Source organism: Sebastes umbrosus, chromosome 2 (genome assembly GCF_015220745.1).
Source record: "Sebastes umbrosus isolate fSebUmb1 chromosome 2, fSebUmb1.pri, whole genome shotgun sequence".
NCBI classification, from domain to species: Eukaryota; Metazoa; Chordata; class Actinopteri; order Perciformes; family Sebastidae; genus Sebastes; species Sebastes umbrosus.
The window spans coordinates 23,610,381-23,625,374 of record NC_051270.1 but is presented as its reverse complement, the minus strand read 5'-3'; the positions used below and the strand labels follow the sequence as shown (position 1 = coordinate 23,625,374).

At 35.5% G+C, this 14,994-nt stretch overlaps 2 protein-coding genes across 2 annotated transcripts; both read left to right on the top strand.

Annotated features, from left to right (window-relative positions):
* Positions 1-7: 7 nt before the first annotated feature.
* On the top strand, positions 8-3,886 carry LOC119480603 (chemokine-like factor). The gene is made up of 4 exons (XM_037757040.1): positions 8-234; positions 661-816; positions 907-1,002; positions 3,536-3,886. Exons 1-4 carry the CDS (start codon positions 145-147, stop codon positions 3,644-3,646), a joined length of 453 nt encoding a protein of 150 aa, XP_037612968.1. The 5' UTR covers positions 8-144; the 3' UTR covers positions 3,647-3,886.
* Positions 3,887-3,998: 112 nt separating this feature from the next.
* Positions 3,999-14,411, top strand: cmtm3 (CKLF-like MARVEL transmembrane domain containing 3). Its single transcript, XM_037757028.1, has 5 exons — positions 3,999-4,249; positions 11,716-11,871; positions 12,026-12,121; positions 12,264-12,384; positions 12,862-14,411. Exons 1-5 carry the CDS (start codon positions 4,133-4,135, stop codon positions 12,888-12,890), a joined length of 519 nt encoding a protein of 172 aa, XP_037612956.1. The 5' UTR covers positions 3,999-4,132; the 3' UTR covers positions 12,891-14,411.
* The last annotated feature ends 583 nt before the right edge of the window (positions 14,412-14,994 follow it).

The window sequence follows — 14,994 nt, the reverse complement described above, 5'->3', positions numbered from 1 at the left end:
GGTACATGTGCCAAGTAGTTGCTGGTGTGAAGATATTGCGCATATCCTTACAAACAGTCATTTCCTATACAGCTTAAAAAGGAAATTGCTTGTTTCAGGAAACAGACAGAGTGAGCTGTCTTTTGCAATTGAAATCGAGCCATCATGTCAGAGGATCAAAACAGAATAACAAGCATGGAGGTGGACACTGCGTTTGTCAAATCCAAGAGGGGGCTCCTGAAAGTAGCAGAGATGGTGAGACAATTTGCACATCAACAAAAGTTTGAACATTTTTCAGATTGCAAAAGAAAAGAGCTAAGATGTGTCCTTTACAGTACTCATTAGAAAGGGGGAACAGATAGGCAATAACAGAGTAGTGTCACATATTTGCTTTATAGTTAACAATGTTATTAGAGCTAGTTTGTTCATAGCAGTGACCCACATGAACATGCCAAGACTTTTTAGAGGCTGAAACAGCAACTGGACCAGATTATAAATGTGATGTGAAAACACTAGAAGAGACTCAGTTCCTCTTCTTCTAAACTGGGATGTGCAACATGTCGTCTGAAGGAAGGCCGTGAGTGAATCAGAAGAACAGATGTTTAAGGCTTTAGACTTTAAATGTTCTATTATTGCAGCAGGCTAACCATTTCTAATTCTGTTTCTCTTTTTCTGCTTTAGGCAACTCTGCTTGTGGCGTTTGTGTGTTTCGCTGTAGCATCCAGACCAAAATACATCACAGCCACAGCGTTGGAGTTTCTGATCACTTCACTTCTGTTGTTGCTGTACATGTTCAAACTCAACAAGAGGCTGACATTCTTCTTCTGGCCTCTCGTTGTGGGTGATGTTTTACAACACGTACAAGTTTCAGTTTCCTTTTGTACATGTTGCATTTTTTTAAAGTTTGTGTTCTTTTCTTTTCCTCAGGATGTTTTTAATTCAGTGTTTGCAGCAGTCTACTTTGTTGTCTTGAGCATCCTGGCGTTGACTACATACACTGTCACAGGCACACTGGTTGGAGGGGTGAGATATATTTCTTTATTTAATTGCAATCTCAGTTGCATGGGCCAATTTGGATATGTGCATTTTATTTATCCTCTATACACTGTCAATAAAATAAATATCAAAGCATTGTTTTTATCTACGTACATGTGCTGTAGCCCAACAATATCTCAATTCAATTCAAAAAGGGCTTTATTGGCACGGGAATCATACGTTTACATTGCCAAAGCGAGTGTGGAATAAAAACAAAAATGTATGTACAATAAGTAAAGATCTACTAGAATAAAGAAATGTGTATACAGAGCTGTGTAACGTTGCAGCATTGTAATCAAATATATAAATAAAAATAGGTAAAGTTTAACTTAAAAATTCTAACAGAAAAGTTGTGATATATATATATATATATATATATGTATATACAGTGCCGTGAAAAAGTATTTGCCCCCTTCCTGATTTTTTTGCATATTTGTCACACTTAAATGTTTCAAATCATTAAACAAATTTTAATGTAAGACAAAGATAACCCAAGTAAACACAAAATGCAGTTTTTAAATAATGATTTCATTTATTAAGGGAAAAAAGATATCCAAACCTACCTGGCCCTATGTGAAAAAGTAATTGCCCCCCCTTGTTAAATCATGAATTAACTGTGATCAACCACATGTTTTGGAAAGCTGAGTTCAATTTCACTAGCCAATCACTGTTCAATCAAGAAATCACTTAAATAGAACCTGTCTGACAAAGTGAAGTAGGCTAAAAGATCTCAAAAAGCAGCACATCATGCCGTGATCGAAAGAAATTCAAGAACAGATGAGAAACAAAGTCATTGACATCTATCAGTCTGGAAAGGGTTACAAAGCCATTTCTAAGGCTTTGGGACTCCATCAAACCACAGTGAGAGCCATTGTCCACAAATGGAGAAAGCTTGGAACAGTGGTGAACCTTCCCAGGAGAGGCCGGCCTATCAAAATTACTACAAGAGCGCATCGACGACTCATCCAGGAGGTCACAAAAGAACCCACAACATCTAAAGAACTGCAGGCCTCACATGCCTCAATTAAGGTCAGTGTTCATGATTCAACAATAAGAAAGAGACTGGGCAAAAATGGCATCCATGGGAGAGTTCCAAGGCGTAAACCACTGCTGACCAAAAAGAACACAAAGGCTCGTCTCATTTTTGCCAAAAAACATCTTGCTGATCCCCAAGACTTTTGGGGAAATATTCTGTGGACTGATGAGACAAAAGTTGAACTTTTTGGAAGGTGTGCGTCCCGTTACATCTGGCGTAAAACTAACACAGCATTTCATAAAAAGAACATCATACCAACAGTCAAACGTGGTGGTGATAGTGTGATGGTCTGGGGCTGCTTTGCTGCTTCAGGTCCTGGACGACTTGCCATAATTGATGGAACCATGAATTCTGCTCTCTACCAGAAAATCCTGAAGGAGAATGTCGGCCATCAGTTCGTGACCATAAGCTCAAGCGCACTTGGGTTATGCAGCAGGACAATGATCCGAAACACACCAGCAAGTCCATCTCTGAATGGCTTAAAAAAACAAAATGAAGGTTTTGGAGTGGCCTAGTCAAAGTCCGGACTTAAATCCGATTGAGATGCTGTGGCATGACCTTAAACAGGCCGTTCATGCTCGAAAACCCTCCAGTGTGGCTGAATTAAAACAATTCTGCAAAGACGAGTGGGTCAAAATTCCTCCACAGCGATGTGAAAGACTCATTGCCAGTTATCGCAAACGCTTGATTGCAGTTATTGCCGTCAAAGGTGGCGCAACCAGTTATTAGGTTTAGGGGGTAATTACTTTTTCACATAGGGCCAGGCAGGTTTGGATATCTTTTTTCCCCCAATAAATGAAATCATCATTTAAAAACTGCATTTTGTGTTTACTTGGGTTATCTTTGTCTAATATTCAAATTTGTTTGAGGATCTGAAACATTTAAGTGTGACAAATATGCAAAAAAATAAGAAATCAGGAAGGGGGCAAATACTTTTTCACGGCACTGTATATACAGCTGTCAAAGTTAAAGTTAACACAAAAAAACTGTCATGGCCATTTTCAAAGGGGTCTCTTGACCTCTGACCTCAAAATATGTGAATGAAAATGGGTTCTATGGGTACCCACGAGTCTCCCCTTTACAGACATGCCCACTTTATGATAATCACATGCAGTTTGAGGCAAGTCATAGTCAAGTCAGCACACTGACACACTGACAGCTGTTGTTGCCTGTTGGACTTGAGTTTGCCATGTTATGATTTGAGCATATTTGTTATGCTAAATGCAGTATCTGTGAGGGTTTCTGGACAATATTTGTCATTGTTTTGTGTTGTTAATTGATTTCCAATAATAAATATATACATACATTTGCATAAAGCAGCATATTTGCCCACTCCCATGTTGACAAGAGTATTAAATACTTGACAAATCTCCCTTTTCATTTTGAACAGATAAAAAAACGTGTGATTAATCGTGATTTCATATTTTAATCGATTTACAGCTTTAATATATGCATTAATTTTTTTAATCTTCTCTTTATTTGCAGATATTTGGTTTGATGTTAGCTGGGCTGCTGTGTGCAGACAGCTACGTGCTTTTCAAGGACATCACATTCAACAGGCCAAGAAGTGAAACCCAGAATCAAGACAACCAATGAACACATTAATTACAGTCAATTAAATCTGTACTATGTGAGCATTAACAAGTTCAAACCTCTACCACTGATGAGCTTATAATGCAAGGCTGTACTGTACATTATGATTCAAAGTTTCTACCACTTTTCAACATATTAAAGAGATTCCAGCTGTAGTAAATTAGCCTAAATATGTTTTTCGATATTTTTTAATTGACACAAATCTAATGGAAATATCAATAAAGATTGTTCTTTGCCTCGTGACATCATGAGTGGGATATTTCCACTGAGTGGCTGCAGGATTGTGTTGCATGCTGCAGCTGGAGGGGGGGGGGCATCACATTTCACATCTGGAGAAAGCAGATGTTGCACTTTTTTTTGCTGCGTTTCCGCGCTGTCATTGTTTCCGTTTCCACCTCCGAGAAGCCTCACGCCTCCACACACACAGACTATCTTCTTTTTTTGTTTGTTTGAGTTTGGTAGTTTGCTGATTTCTTTTTTGTTACAACCATGGGAGACATCGAGGCTCCCAGCCCGAACCCGCCGCGCCAGAACGTCCTTCTCTCGGTTCTCCCGAGCAAAGAGTTCGCCTCCTCCAGGAAAGGAATGCTGCTCATTGCTGAAGTGGTAAGAAATGACCAGTACAGAGGAGATCACTGAGCTTCTTCTGAAACAAATGAAAGCTGTGCCATTGTTTCGCCAAATGCGCGCAGAAGTCAAATCGCGCTGCGCTTTTTGGATACTTTTGGATAGTTTAAGCTCTATAGTGATGTGTTGCTTTAATGCACACTTGGAAATAACTTTAACAGACTGTTTTTAACTGTCATTTTTGAATATGGGTCAGTCTGTTTCCGTCACAAGGTTTCCATTAGTAAAGGGAGGAGCAGTGAGTGTTCATAGCAGCTATGAGGGAAACTTGGAATAAACATTTCTACTGGATTATTATGGGCACACTGCATGGAAGACCACTCTCTAACCATCGTGTTCATTGTAAAAAGAGCCAACTGTGCTGTCAGTGATCAGGCTAAAATAACGGTCTATGAGCTTGTTTCATTGTTGTGCCAATGTGTGCCAATAATCCATTTTAATAAGCTATTATTATAAAGTGCATATATATAGAGGAGTAGTTCCTTTTTTACTTACTGTTCAAGTGGATTTCAACAAAGCAGGAACTGGCTGTGTGTGTATGTGTGTGATGGTGTTAGTGGTGGTGGTGAGGGTTGGGGGTTAGCAGCAGCATGCATTTCTTACTTCTTGCAGTAACTGTAGTGTGAACCTCTTCACAATTGTGTCATGTGAGAGAGCAGTCATCTTCCTCACAGTCACATCCTTCACTCTGTTGCCAAAACATGTAGCCTGGTGCACAGTCCTTGCTGTGTGTGAATGCAGAGCTCAGCAATCCCCCCCATACACACACACACACACACACACACACACACACACACACACACACACAATACAGTCTCTTTACTGCTACTCAACAATGTGACTGCATCGTCACCCCCTAGGCTACAATGTTTCTGCATAACTAAACTAAAAAAGCCCACTGGCCTCTGCTGACAGTAGAAAGCAGTGTGTGCTGCTATGTGCATGTAGGTGAGAGTGCACACCTGGTTTAAACTCACATAGAGTGGTATACTATGAGACTCGCTTTAGGATGTTGTGGTATACTGTGCAGGATGTCAGATCAAACCTCTGCTAAAATAATGCATACACTTTTAGCTCCAAAGAAAAGAAAAAAGATGGTATTTCACACGGCAAATGATATTTAGTATTTGAAAAGAATGTGGTAGTTATTTAGGTCATGATCTAATATTTAAATTGATCACTAGATGAACTGTGTCAGTACATGCGGGATTTATCACGTCTGCTAATCTTATTTCTGGGGTAAACCCTGCTGTGTGTTTGTGGTGAGTGTGTGAGGTGGCACGGGATTGAATGTATCATCATTTCTGGTTTGTTTGGTTGAACTTTCATCTTTAAGGGTGAGTTTAAGTACAAAATTATGAAAAACATATTTTCTCATATTGTGAAAATGCACAATTTTGGTTTTATTTATGCATGTTTTGAGATATCTGTTGAGATACCTCCACCTTAATATGATGGAGGTGAATTGAGTGTCATTTGAGAAATTGCATTTTAAAATTTCAACAGCAGTGTTTATTCACTTTTCTTTTCTTTTTTTTACATGTATTTGTCACTGTTACTCTGGAAGATCTACAGAATGGATTAATTTATGTGATATACATCTTCTGGAAAAATCTATTTACAAACTGATAACCAGAACAGCTTGACATGTTGGCTAATCCAGCAAATGAAATACCTGACAATTAAAGTGTGACTTCATCACATTGATGCAAAAGTAAGATTAAAACCCGACATTGGCATAAAACAGTGTTGATCCTAGATTTGCAACTTTGTCCACAATGATGTAATATAACAAGAGGTGCACCGATCCAACTTTTTCAGTCCTGATACCGATATCGATACCTGGGCTACGGGTACCGGCCAATACCGAGTACCGATCCGATACCAGTGTCTAATTAATAAGCTGTATGTCTCATTGTGTGGAAGTGACTGGGATCATTCTTTTATGTGTAAGGCAACATCAGGCTTGACTTAAATATTGCTTTTCCAAAATAAATACATTGATATACATTTACTGAATTGATATTTATTATTGAAATAATAAATCATGCACCAGCAAATTGGTAAAAAATCTACAGGAATTAAAATTCCAGTATATAATGTAGGTACACACAGAATTGAATTGAATAGAATAGATCGGCTCTATTGCCACCGACACCTGATCCAGCTATTTGAGTCAATATCGACCGACCGATATCTGACCTGATATCAGTATTGGTGCATCCCTAATTAAAATCATAGATGTTAAGAGGATAGCTACCACAGTAAAATAACAGTATAAGTAAAATTTGTGTGTGTGTGTGTGCGTGTGCGTGTGCGTGTGCGCGTGTGTGTGTGTGTGTGTGAAATGGCCCTTTACAATGCTACATAACTGATGCATTCAGACACTAATATTTAATTTGTTGTTTAAAGTTGTGGAACAGTAGTGAATTGGGATTAATTTGGTTTTAGTTTTGAGTACCATCAGTTTAATTGCTATTCATATAATTATATTCCTGGTATTTACTGTATTGTGCACTGTGTGAGTGCAGTGCAACCTCCTTGCTGTACTGCTATTCTTCTTGGACTACAGTATCACATTTGTATTGTCTTCTTGACACAGTTTAAAGCTTGCAGGCAGTGTTATATGAGCCCGCAGTCACTGAGCCCAACTGTTAGATGTGTGTAAAGTGAATGCAGCCCGTCGCTTTTCCATTCTTGGGAGTATTAGTCAGACACAGATCCTGCTGAGCATGCATTATTATACACAGTGTGTCAGAGCATTGTGTATTTCTCATTAGGATTCTCAGTCTCAGCCAGCAACAGGCCCAATAAGGAATGCGAAATCACAGGGTGTTAACTTAATGTGCTTTTTGTAGCGTTCAAAATATTTTCAAAATGCAAACAAGCTGTTAAGAAAGGGTGCATTGGGTGGTAAATGTGTGCAAAGTGTGCCTCCTCCATAGGTGGTATAAACTGAGTGGACTGTCAGAATTCTTAGCTCAGTATGTAGCTTAATGTGTTTGTGGCTTCAGGATTTATGATGTTTTTGTAAGTTTAAAGCCCACATATGCACTCAGCAAGTTTCACTACCTCCAATACCTGACTCATTGCATACCTTTTAAGGGAAGCTTTGGAAACATGCATCTGATCCCACTTCATAATACAGTTCATCTTTACAGAGTTTGAAAAACAAATTATTAGGCGATTAAACGATTAATCATTCGACAGAAAATGAATCACCAACAATTTTGACTAGGGCTGTCAACGTTAACGCTTTAATGAAAGTTTGTTTTAACGCCACTAATGTCTTTAATGCGTTAACACAATTGATCTTCCGGAGGTTGTACCGGGCTCAGTTTTAAAGCTAGAGAGAAGCTGGCATCATATGAAACTAGAAAAACCTAAAGAATCCATCGGTACCAACCATGTCATCTCGGGAAGGAGGTTAAATAATGCTACAAATTGACCCTAAATTTTAGCGAGGAAACACTGTAATGTCCATTTTCAAAAGGGTCCCTTGACCTCTGACCTCCGGATATGTGAATGTAAATGGGTTTACAGACATGCCCACTTTATGATAATCACATGCAGCTTTGGGGCAGGTCATAGTCAAGTCAGCACACTGACACACTGACAGCTGTTGTTGCCTGTTGGGCTGCAGTTTGACATGTTATGATTTGAGCATATTTTTAATGCTAAATGCAGCACCTGTGAGGGTTACTGGACAATAATTGTCATTGTTTTGTGTTCTTAATTTATTTCCAATAATAAATATATACATACATTTGCATAAAGCAAGCATATTTGACCACTCCCATGTTGATAAGAGAATTAAATCCTTGACAAATCTGCCATTAAGGTACATTTTGAACAGATAAAAAAATGTGCGTTGATTTGCAATTAATCATGGACAATCATGCGATTAATAATGATTAAATATTTAGATTGACGGCCCTAATTTTGACACCTAATCGTTTAATTATTGTCAATTATCAATTATGATTTGCTGCTTTTCTCTGTTTTATTTTATTATAAATAGAATATCTTTGTTTTTTTGACAAAACAAGAGATTTGAAGACGTCACCTTCGGAAGTTGTGATGGACATTTTTCACTATTTTCACTATTTATATCGACCAAACGATTAATCGATAAACAAAAAAACAACAAAAAAATGATTGGTACTAAAATTAACTGTTGCAGCCCTAGAGCAGTCTCATTCTCCAGATATGAAACAACATGAGAAATAATTTTCCAAGATTATGTACAGTACAAGAAAATGTAGAGACTATGCCAGCTCATCCTGTGCTGTTGTTCAGTGCAACATTGTCATCCAACATCCCAGACTTTATTTTCCATAAACAACCATGCCTGAGGATCTACTGAGGAACTCTGAGAAAAGCTTCTATAGTTAACCTGTAGCTGTTATATGTCTTATTTCTGAGAAGTCTTATAGATCAGTGACAGGATGCTGCTCAGTAGAAGCATTTTTCAGTAAAGGCAGCTGCAGCAGCTTGGGTTCAGTCAGGGGGAGTTCCTAACCTCAGGCCAGTGTAGGATGACTGACTGAGACAAAGACAAGATGGCCGGGCCTGTCTGAGATTACAGTGTCTGGACTTGTTTTCATTTGCACTGATATGATCTGTCCAGCTCTTCTAATGGCGAGCATCAAACACAGGGCAGGCTCATTTACTTGCATTTTAACGACTTGTTGCAAACACAGAGCACGTTTTACCGTCTTCTTTCATTCTAACAACTTTGTGTTTGTGGGTGCCTGCACAAGCGTGTTTGTGTGTGACAGAGAAGGAGAGGGATTCAGTGTAACAGTGTACAAGACTCTGTGAATAAACATTGTCTTTCAACAGCTGTATCTCCTTACAGGAAGTGGGCCTGAAGCTGTAATTCACACAGACATACTGTACAGCTTTAAAAAAGTCATAGTATAATATATCGAAAAATTTCATGGAGTAAAGTTTGCCGAAAAATTTCATTAAAAAAAGTCATAGTATAGAATGAAATTCCTGAAAAAACAATAACAGTATAGTATGTTGAAAGATTTCTTAAAAAATGTCATAGTATACTATGTGGAAAAATGTCAAGCAAAATTTCATGGAAAAAGTCAAACTACAGTTTGTCGAAAAATTTCACTAAAAAAAGTCAAAGTATAGTTTGTCAAAAGATTTCGTGATAAAAAGTCATAGTATAGTATGTTGATAATTTTTATGATAAAAAGTCATAGAAAAGTTTCATGGAAAAATGTCAGAGGTTAGTATGTCAAAAAGCTTAAGGAAAAGAATGTCATATTATAGTATGTCGAAAAATTTCATGAAAGAAATGACATGAAAAAAGTCATAGTAACCTATAATATGTCGAAAGAAATCACAAAAAAGTCATAGTATAGTATGTCGAAAAATTTCATGAAAAAAATCATGATATAAATGTCGAAGAATTTCATGATATTATCATTTGTCAATAACATTCCTGAAAAAACAATCACAGTATAGCATGTCAAAAAAAATCTTTAAAAATGTCATAGTATAGTATGTCTATAAATGTCATGCAAAATTTCATGGAAAAAAGTCATAGTATATTATGTCAAAAAATTTCATGAAAAAAATTCATGGTATAGTATGTTGTATAAATGTCCAAAAAAGTCATACTATATAATATGTCGAAAAATTTTATGGAAAAAAGTCAAAGTACAGTTTGTCGAAAAATGTCATTAAAAAAGTGATAGTATAGTATGTCGAAAGATTTCATTAAAAAAAGTCATAGTATAGTATGTCGCTAAATTTCATGAAAAAAGTGATAACAAATATTGTCAAAAAAGATTCATTGAAAAATGTCAAAGTATAGTGTGTCGAAAAAGTTCACAAAAAAATTCATAGTATAGTATTTTGAAAGATCTCATGGAAAAAAAGTCATAGTATGTCGAAAAGTTTCACAAAAAAAATCATAGTATAGTATGGCAAAAAACTTAAGGAAAAAAAGTCATAATATAGTAAAATCTTTCGAAAGATGTCATGAAAAAATTTATCGAAAAAAGTCATTGTATAGTATGTTGAAAAATTTAATGAAAAAAAATCATAGTATAAATGTTGAAAAATTTCATGAAAAGAAGTCATAGAATTATTTGTCGAAAAAATCCTGAAAAACAGTCACAGTATAGTATGTAGAAAAATTCCACAAAAAAAGTCATAGTATAGTGTGTCAAGAATTTCATGAAAAAATGTCATAGTATAGTATGTCGAAAAATTGTATGGAAAAAAAGTCAAACTACAGTTTGTCGAAATATTTCATTAAAAAAAGTCATAGTATAGTATGTCGAAAAAATTTAATGAAAAACAGTCACAGTATAGTATGTCAAAAAAAATCTTAAATAATGTAAAGCATGTCAAAAATAATTCATTAAAAAAAAAGTCAAAGAATAGTATGTCGAAAGATTTCATGAAATAAATTTCATGAAAAAAGTCATAGTATAGTATGTCGAAAAATTTCATGAAAAAAAGTTATAGTATAATATGTCGAATAATGTCATGTAAAAAAGTGCTAGCAAAGCATGTAAAAAATAATTTATAAAAAAAAAGTCAAAGAATAGTATGTCGAAAAATTTCATGAAATAAAAAATCATATTATAAATGTCGAAAAATTTGATGATAGTATCATTTGTCAAAAACATTCCTGAAAAACAGTCACAGTATAGTATGTCGAAAAATTTCATGAAAAAAGCCATAGTATAATATGTCGAAAAATTTCATGAAAAAAAGTGATAGCAAAGCATGTAAAAAAAAATTATTAAAAAAACTCAAAGAACAGAATGTCGGAAAAATTTTATGAAAGAAATTTCATGAAAAAAGTCATAGTATAGTATGTCCATAAATTTCATGATAAAAATTCATATTATAGTATGTCGAAAAAATTCCATGAAAAAAAATCACAGTATAGTTTGTCGAAAAAGTTCATGAAAAAAAGTGATAGCAAAGCATGTAAAAAAATTCATTAAAAAAAGTTAAATTATAGTATGTCGAAAAAGTTCATGAAAGAAATACATACTATGTTAAGATTTTTTATGATTTTTTTTCGGACATACTAATCTATGACTTTTTGACATGCTATGATTTTTTTCCACATACAATGCTATGACTTTTTAAGACTTTTTTCGACAAAGTATACTATGACTTTTTTATGACTATTTTGGACATACTATACTAAGACTTCTTATGACTTTTTTCGACATACTATACTATGAATTTTTACGACTTTTTTCAAACTACTATACTTTTTCAACATAATACACTAAGACTTTTTTTTCACTTTTTCTCCAAGTACTATATCATGACATTTTCTATTTTTTTTTTAACTTTTTTGACATTCTGACTATTTTAATGGCTTTTTATGACATATTATAGGGCTACTGTACATGTTCCGCTAATTTCTCCTTCTCTATTTTTATTTGTCTCCGTAGGCACTGTCCTTTGTGTCGTTTGTGTGTTTCGCGGCATCCACAGCAGCGGCCTTCGTGACAGTTCCCCTGCTGGAGTTCCTGGCTGCTCTCTTCTTGTTGTTTGCTTACTCCACCAAATTCAATGAGAGGTTTAAAGGCTTCCTCTGGCCTCTCATGGTAAGAGCCATTTTCACATACAATTGAACACTTTGAATACGCATGCTGTTTTACATGGGAAAATTGTCTTCCATTGCTAAAGAAGAAAATAGTACATTAATATAAAGTTCTATTTTTCCTCTGAATCATGGTGTTTCTTTCCTTTCTCTCAAAGGATTTCATGAGATGTGTGACTGCCTCCATTATCTTCTTCATCATCTCCATAATTGCAGTATCCAAATATTCGGACGGTGCCTCTAAGGCTGCTGGGGTAAAGTGGACTTTGTCATTATAGCCTACATCACCATTATTTATGTATTAAGTACATGCAACACATCTTTGTCCAATAATCTCAGTTCTTATTTCACCTGTAGTTTTCCTTGTATTTACATCAAATGTCTTTCTCTTCACAGATATTTGGGTTCATTGCCACCATCGTTTTTGCTTTAGATTTTTACTTCATTTTCAATGAGCTGGCCACTTTCCTAAAGCAAGGAGGAGGGGAGACCAATGAGGAGCCATCAAGACAGCAAGGTAATACTCCAAATGAAAATCTTACATATGGTCATATGAGAACATGTTTTTATATGAGACTAGGCTATATATGTTTTTACATATGGACTTTATTTATAAAAAAAAATATGTCTATACATTATTTAATATAAGCATTTACGATATTAATTACAACTACATGGCCCAGTTTGTTTTGCAAAATATTTTGAAATTAAATGTATTACATGCAAATACAAGAACATTACATATTTTGGGAAATTTGTCTACTATAACTACATGTTGGTGCAGTGATTAGCACTGACCACTGCACAGCTGGATGGATGGATATCTTATTCATTTAAGGAACAATATATCAAAACTTCATATATCAGCATTTATGTTATCTAAAAATACTTTAGTCCACCATGCCCTACTATTGTTTAAAAAAAAAATGTAAAATGTCTTCAAGTGCACCTTAATATTTAATGACTTGGTGTTATTTTCACTTTTGTTTTCTAGATGAGTTTTCAGACTCTGATTCAGACTGAGGCCACAGATCACCACCACCATGCTGATATGTTTGATCATACGAGATAAACCTCTACAGGAGAGATTTCCACTGCTGAACTATCATCTGCAAAGATCTGCAAGTGTTTCAGTATGTCACGAGGTTATATTAATACTGTGTACAGCAGAAAATCACATCAAGGCCTCATTGATTGTTGATTAATTATAATAATTATGTGAATTTTTTAGTTGTTGAGGACTTTCCATATAGTCTCCTAGCCAAACATGTATGAAGAGGGGGAACCAGACCCTCTTCACTAAACCGATGTGGTAAATATGTTGGTATTTTTTAAGTTACCAATTTACTGGTTGTTACAAGTAGTTTATAAAACCTTGTAAAAAACAAAAATGCTCTGTTGTTTTTTTATGCCCAAACCCGTATCCAGTGTCTTAGATGATCTGGGGTAAATATAAATGCCAACATCACACTTAAATGATCATGAAGCTGTGAAATAGTTTGGTCTCTGAGTTCTTACAAACTGTACGCTCTGCATGTGGGAGCATGTGCCTCAAACCTGAAATAATGACTTATATTGACTTTTGGGCATGTAACCCTATTTACAGACATATTAAACTACAACACTAAATTAATGTCCTTAGTGAATAAATGTTTAGGTGTGCTAATAATGGAGTATGTAAGTCGGGCATCATCATCATTTATAAATTCATAGTATTACTCTAAAGAAAAATACATGTACAGTATATCGAAGAAGGGATTGGTTGCAGGTTGGCTGGTTACATCCTCTGTCCAATTGTTTAAACTCTACAAGAGTGTATTTTTTTTATAATTTGAGGATAATGTTTCCTTTATCTTCCTTTAAATTCGACTTTTGGGTCTACAGAGTTCCTGTGGCGTGCTGTACTGCATGACAACCTTTTCTGTGTCCTGACATCGTTTACATGTCCTAAAACTTTTATGTTTGAGAGTTCAATTAACCAAAGTTTGAGAAACTCTCTACTCTTATGTTTCAGTTTGTCTGCTGTATGCGCTTCTTACAACCTTTGTGTGTGTGAATAACAGAGCATCGAAGCCACTTAATGCATTATTATTTTTTGTTAAATGCTAGATATCCTATATGTGAATCTTTTTTTGTATTGAAAAGCATATTTGCTTATTTTGGTTGTGAATTCACTTTTTTTTTTTTGCTTGTATGTTTGATTCTTCAGTTCTTCCACTGCCACTACTACTGAAGAATTAGGCGCACTAGAACGCCACAGTGACTGATAATGTATTATACACTGCACGCTGTACAATGAAAATGGATGAATCAGTGGCCTCCAACTTCCATGTGGTATTTTAACTGTTGAGAGCAATTGGAGTTAGTTAAGAAAATACTTCCAAAGTTGCAATTACATCCAATAATTATTCACTGTTTGCCTTTTATGGGAGAGTTGTGACAGTTTGTTACTTCTGTGGCTTCATTCATATTGTGGTTGTGTTTGAATAGTGTCCAGGCAGAAATATGCAAAAGTTGTTATTAATAAATTGAGACTAAAATTCAGATCTATGCCAGCTGAGAGCTACGTGAGCTACAGTGAGAACAGCACCGGCATGTGATGTTATATATCTCCGCTGTCCTGTGAAAACCATGTGTCTCTAAAACATTAACTTTTCTCAAGCTGAGAAAAACAGCTATGTAATCTTTGTGATATGTTTCAAATGATCCAATGGGGTTTTTACACTTTTTTTATCCTAAAAATCCACAAATCTGAAGATGTGTGGTTTTCAATGGACAGCAACAATACTCAACCATACCCCTTTGACGTGCATATAGAATTTCAACATGCATGATCTTGTGAACACAGCACCCATTTTATAAATGAAGCCACTTGCTGAAACTATTGTTGGTGAAATATAAACTTTGTTTTTCACTGTTTTGCCCTTTTGTGCAAAAAGTGTTTGAATAAAAAAAGTGAGCTTTTCAATAATGTCCAAATTACTTTATTTAAATCGTCACTATAAATTGATGTGAAGCCTTTTGTAAATGTTTTTGAATACAAAAATACAGCTAAGTACGGCACCATGCTGTACAAGACAGACGCTGTTGTAATCAAAGCACACGGAAGTAAACGGAAACAGAAGAG

Coding starts and splice junctions, on each gene's coding strand:
- LOC119480603 (XM_037757040.1), top strand. CDS start 145: ATGTCAGAGGATCAAAACAGAATAACAAGCATGGAGGTGGACACTGCG. Junction 235..660: donor TCCTGAAAGTAGCAGAGATG/GTGAGACAATTT, acceptor TTTCTGCTTTAG/GCAACTCTGCTTGTGGCGTT. Junction 1,003..3,535: donor CAGGCACACTGGTTGGAGGG/GTGAGATATATT, acceptor CTTTATTTGCAG/ATATTTGGTTTGATGTTAGC.
- cmtm3 (XM_037757028.1), top strand. CDS start 4,133: ATGGGAGACATCGAGGCTCCCAGCCCGAACCCGCCGCGCCAGAACGTC. Junction 4,250..11,715: donor TGCTGCTCATTGCTGAAGTG/GTAAGAAATGAC, acceptor TTGTCTCCGTAG/GCACTGTCCTTTGTGTCGTT. Junction 12,385..12,861: donor GGAGCCATCAAGACAGCAAG/GTAATACTCCAA, acceptor TTTGTTTTCTAG/ATGAGTTTTCAGACTCTGAT.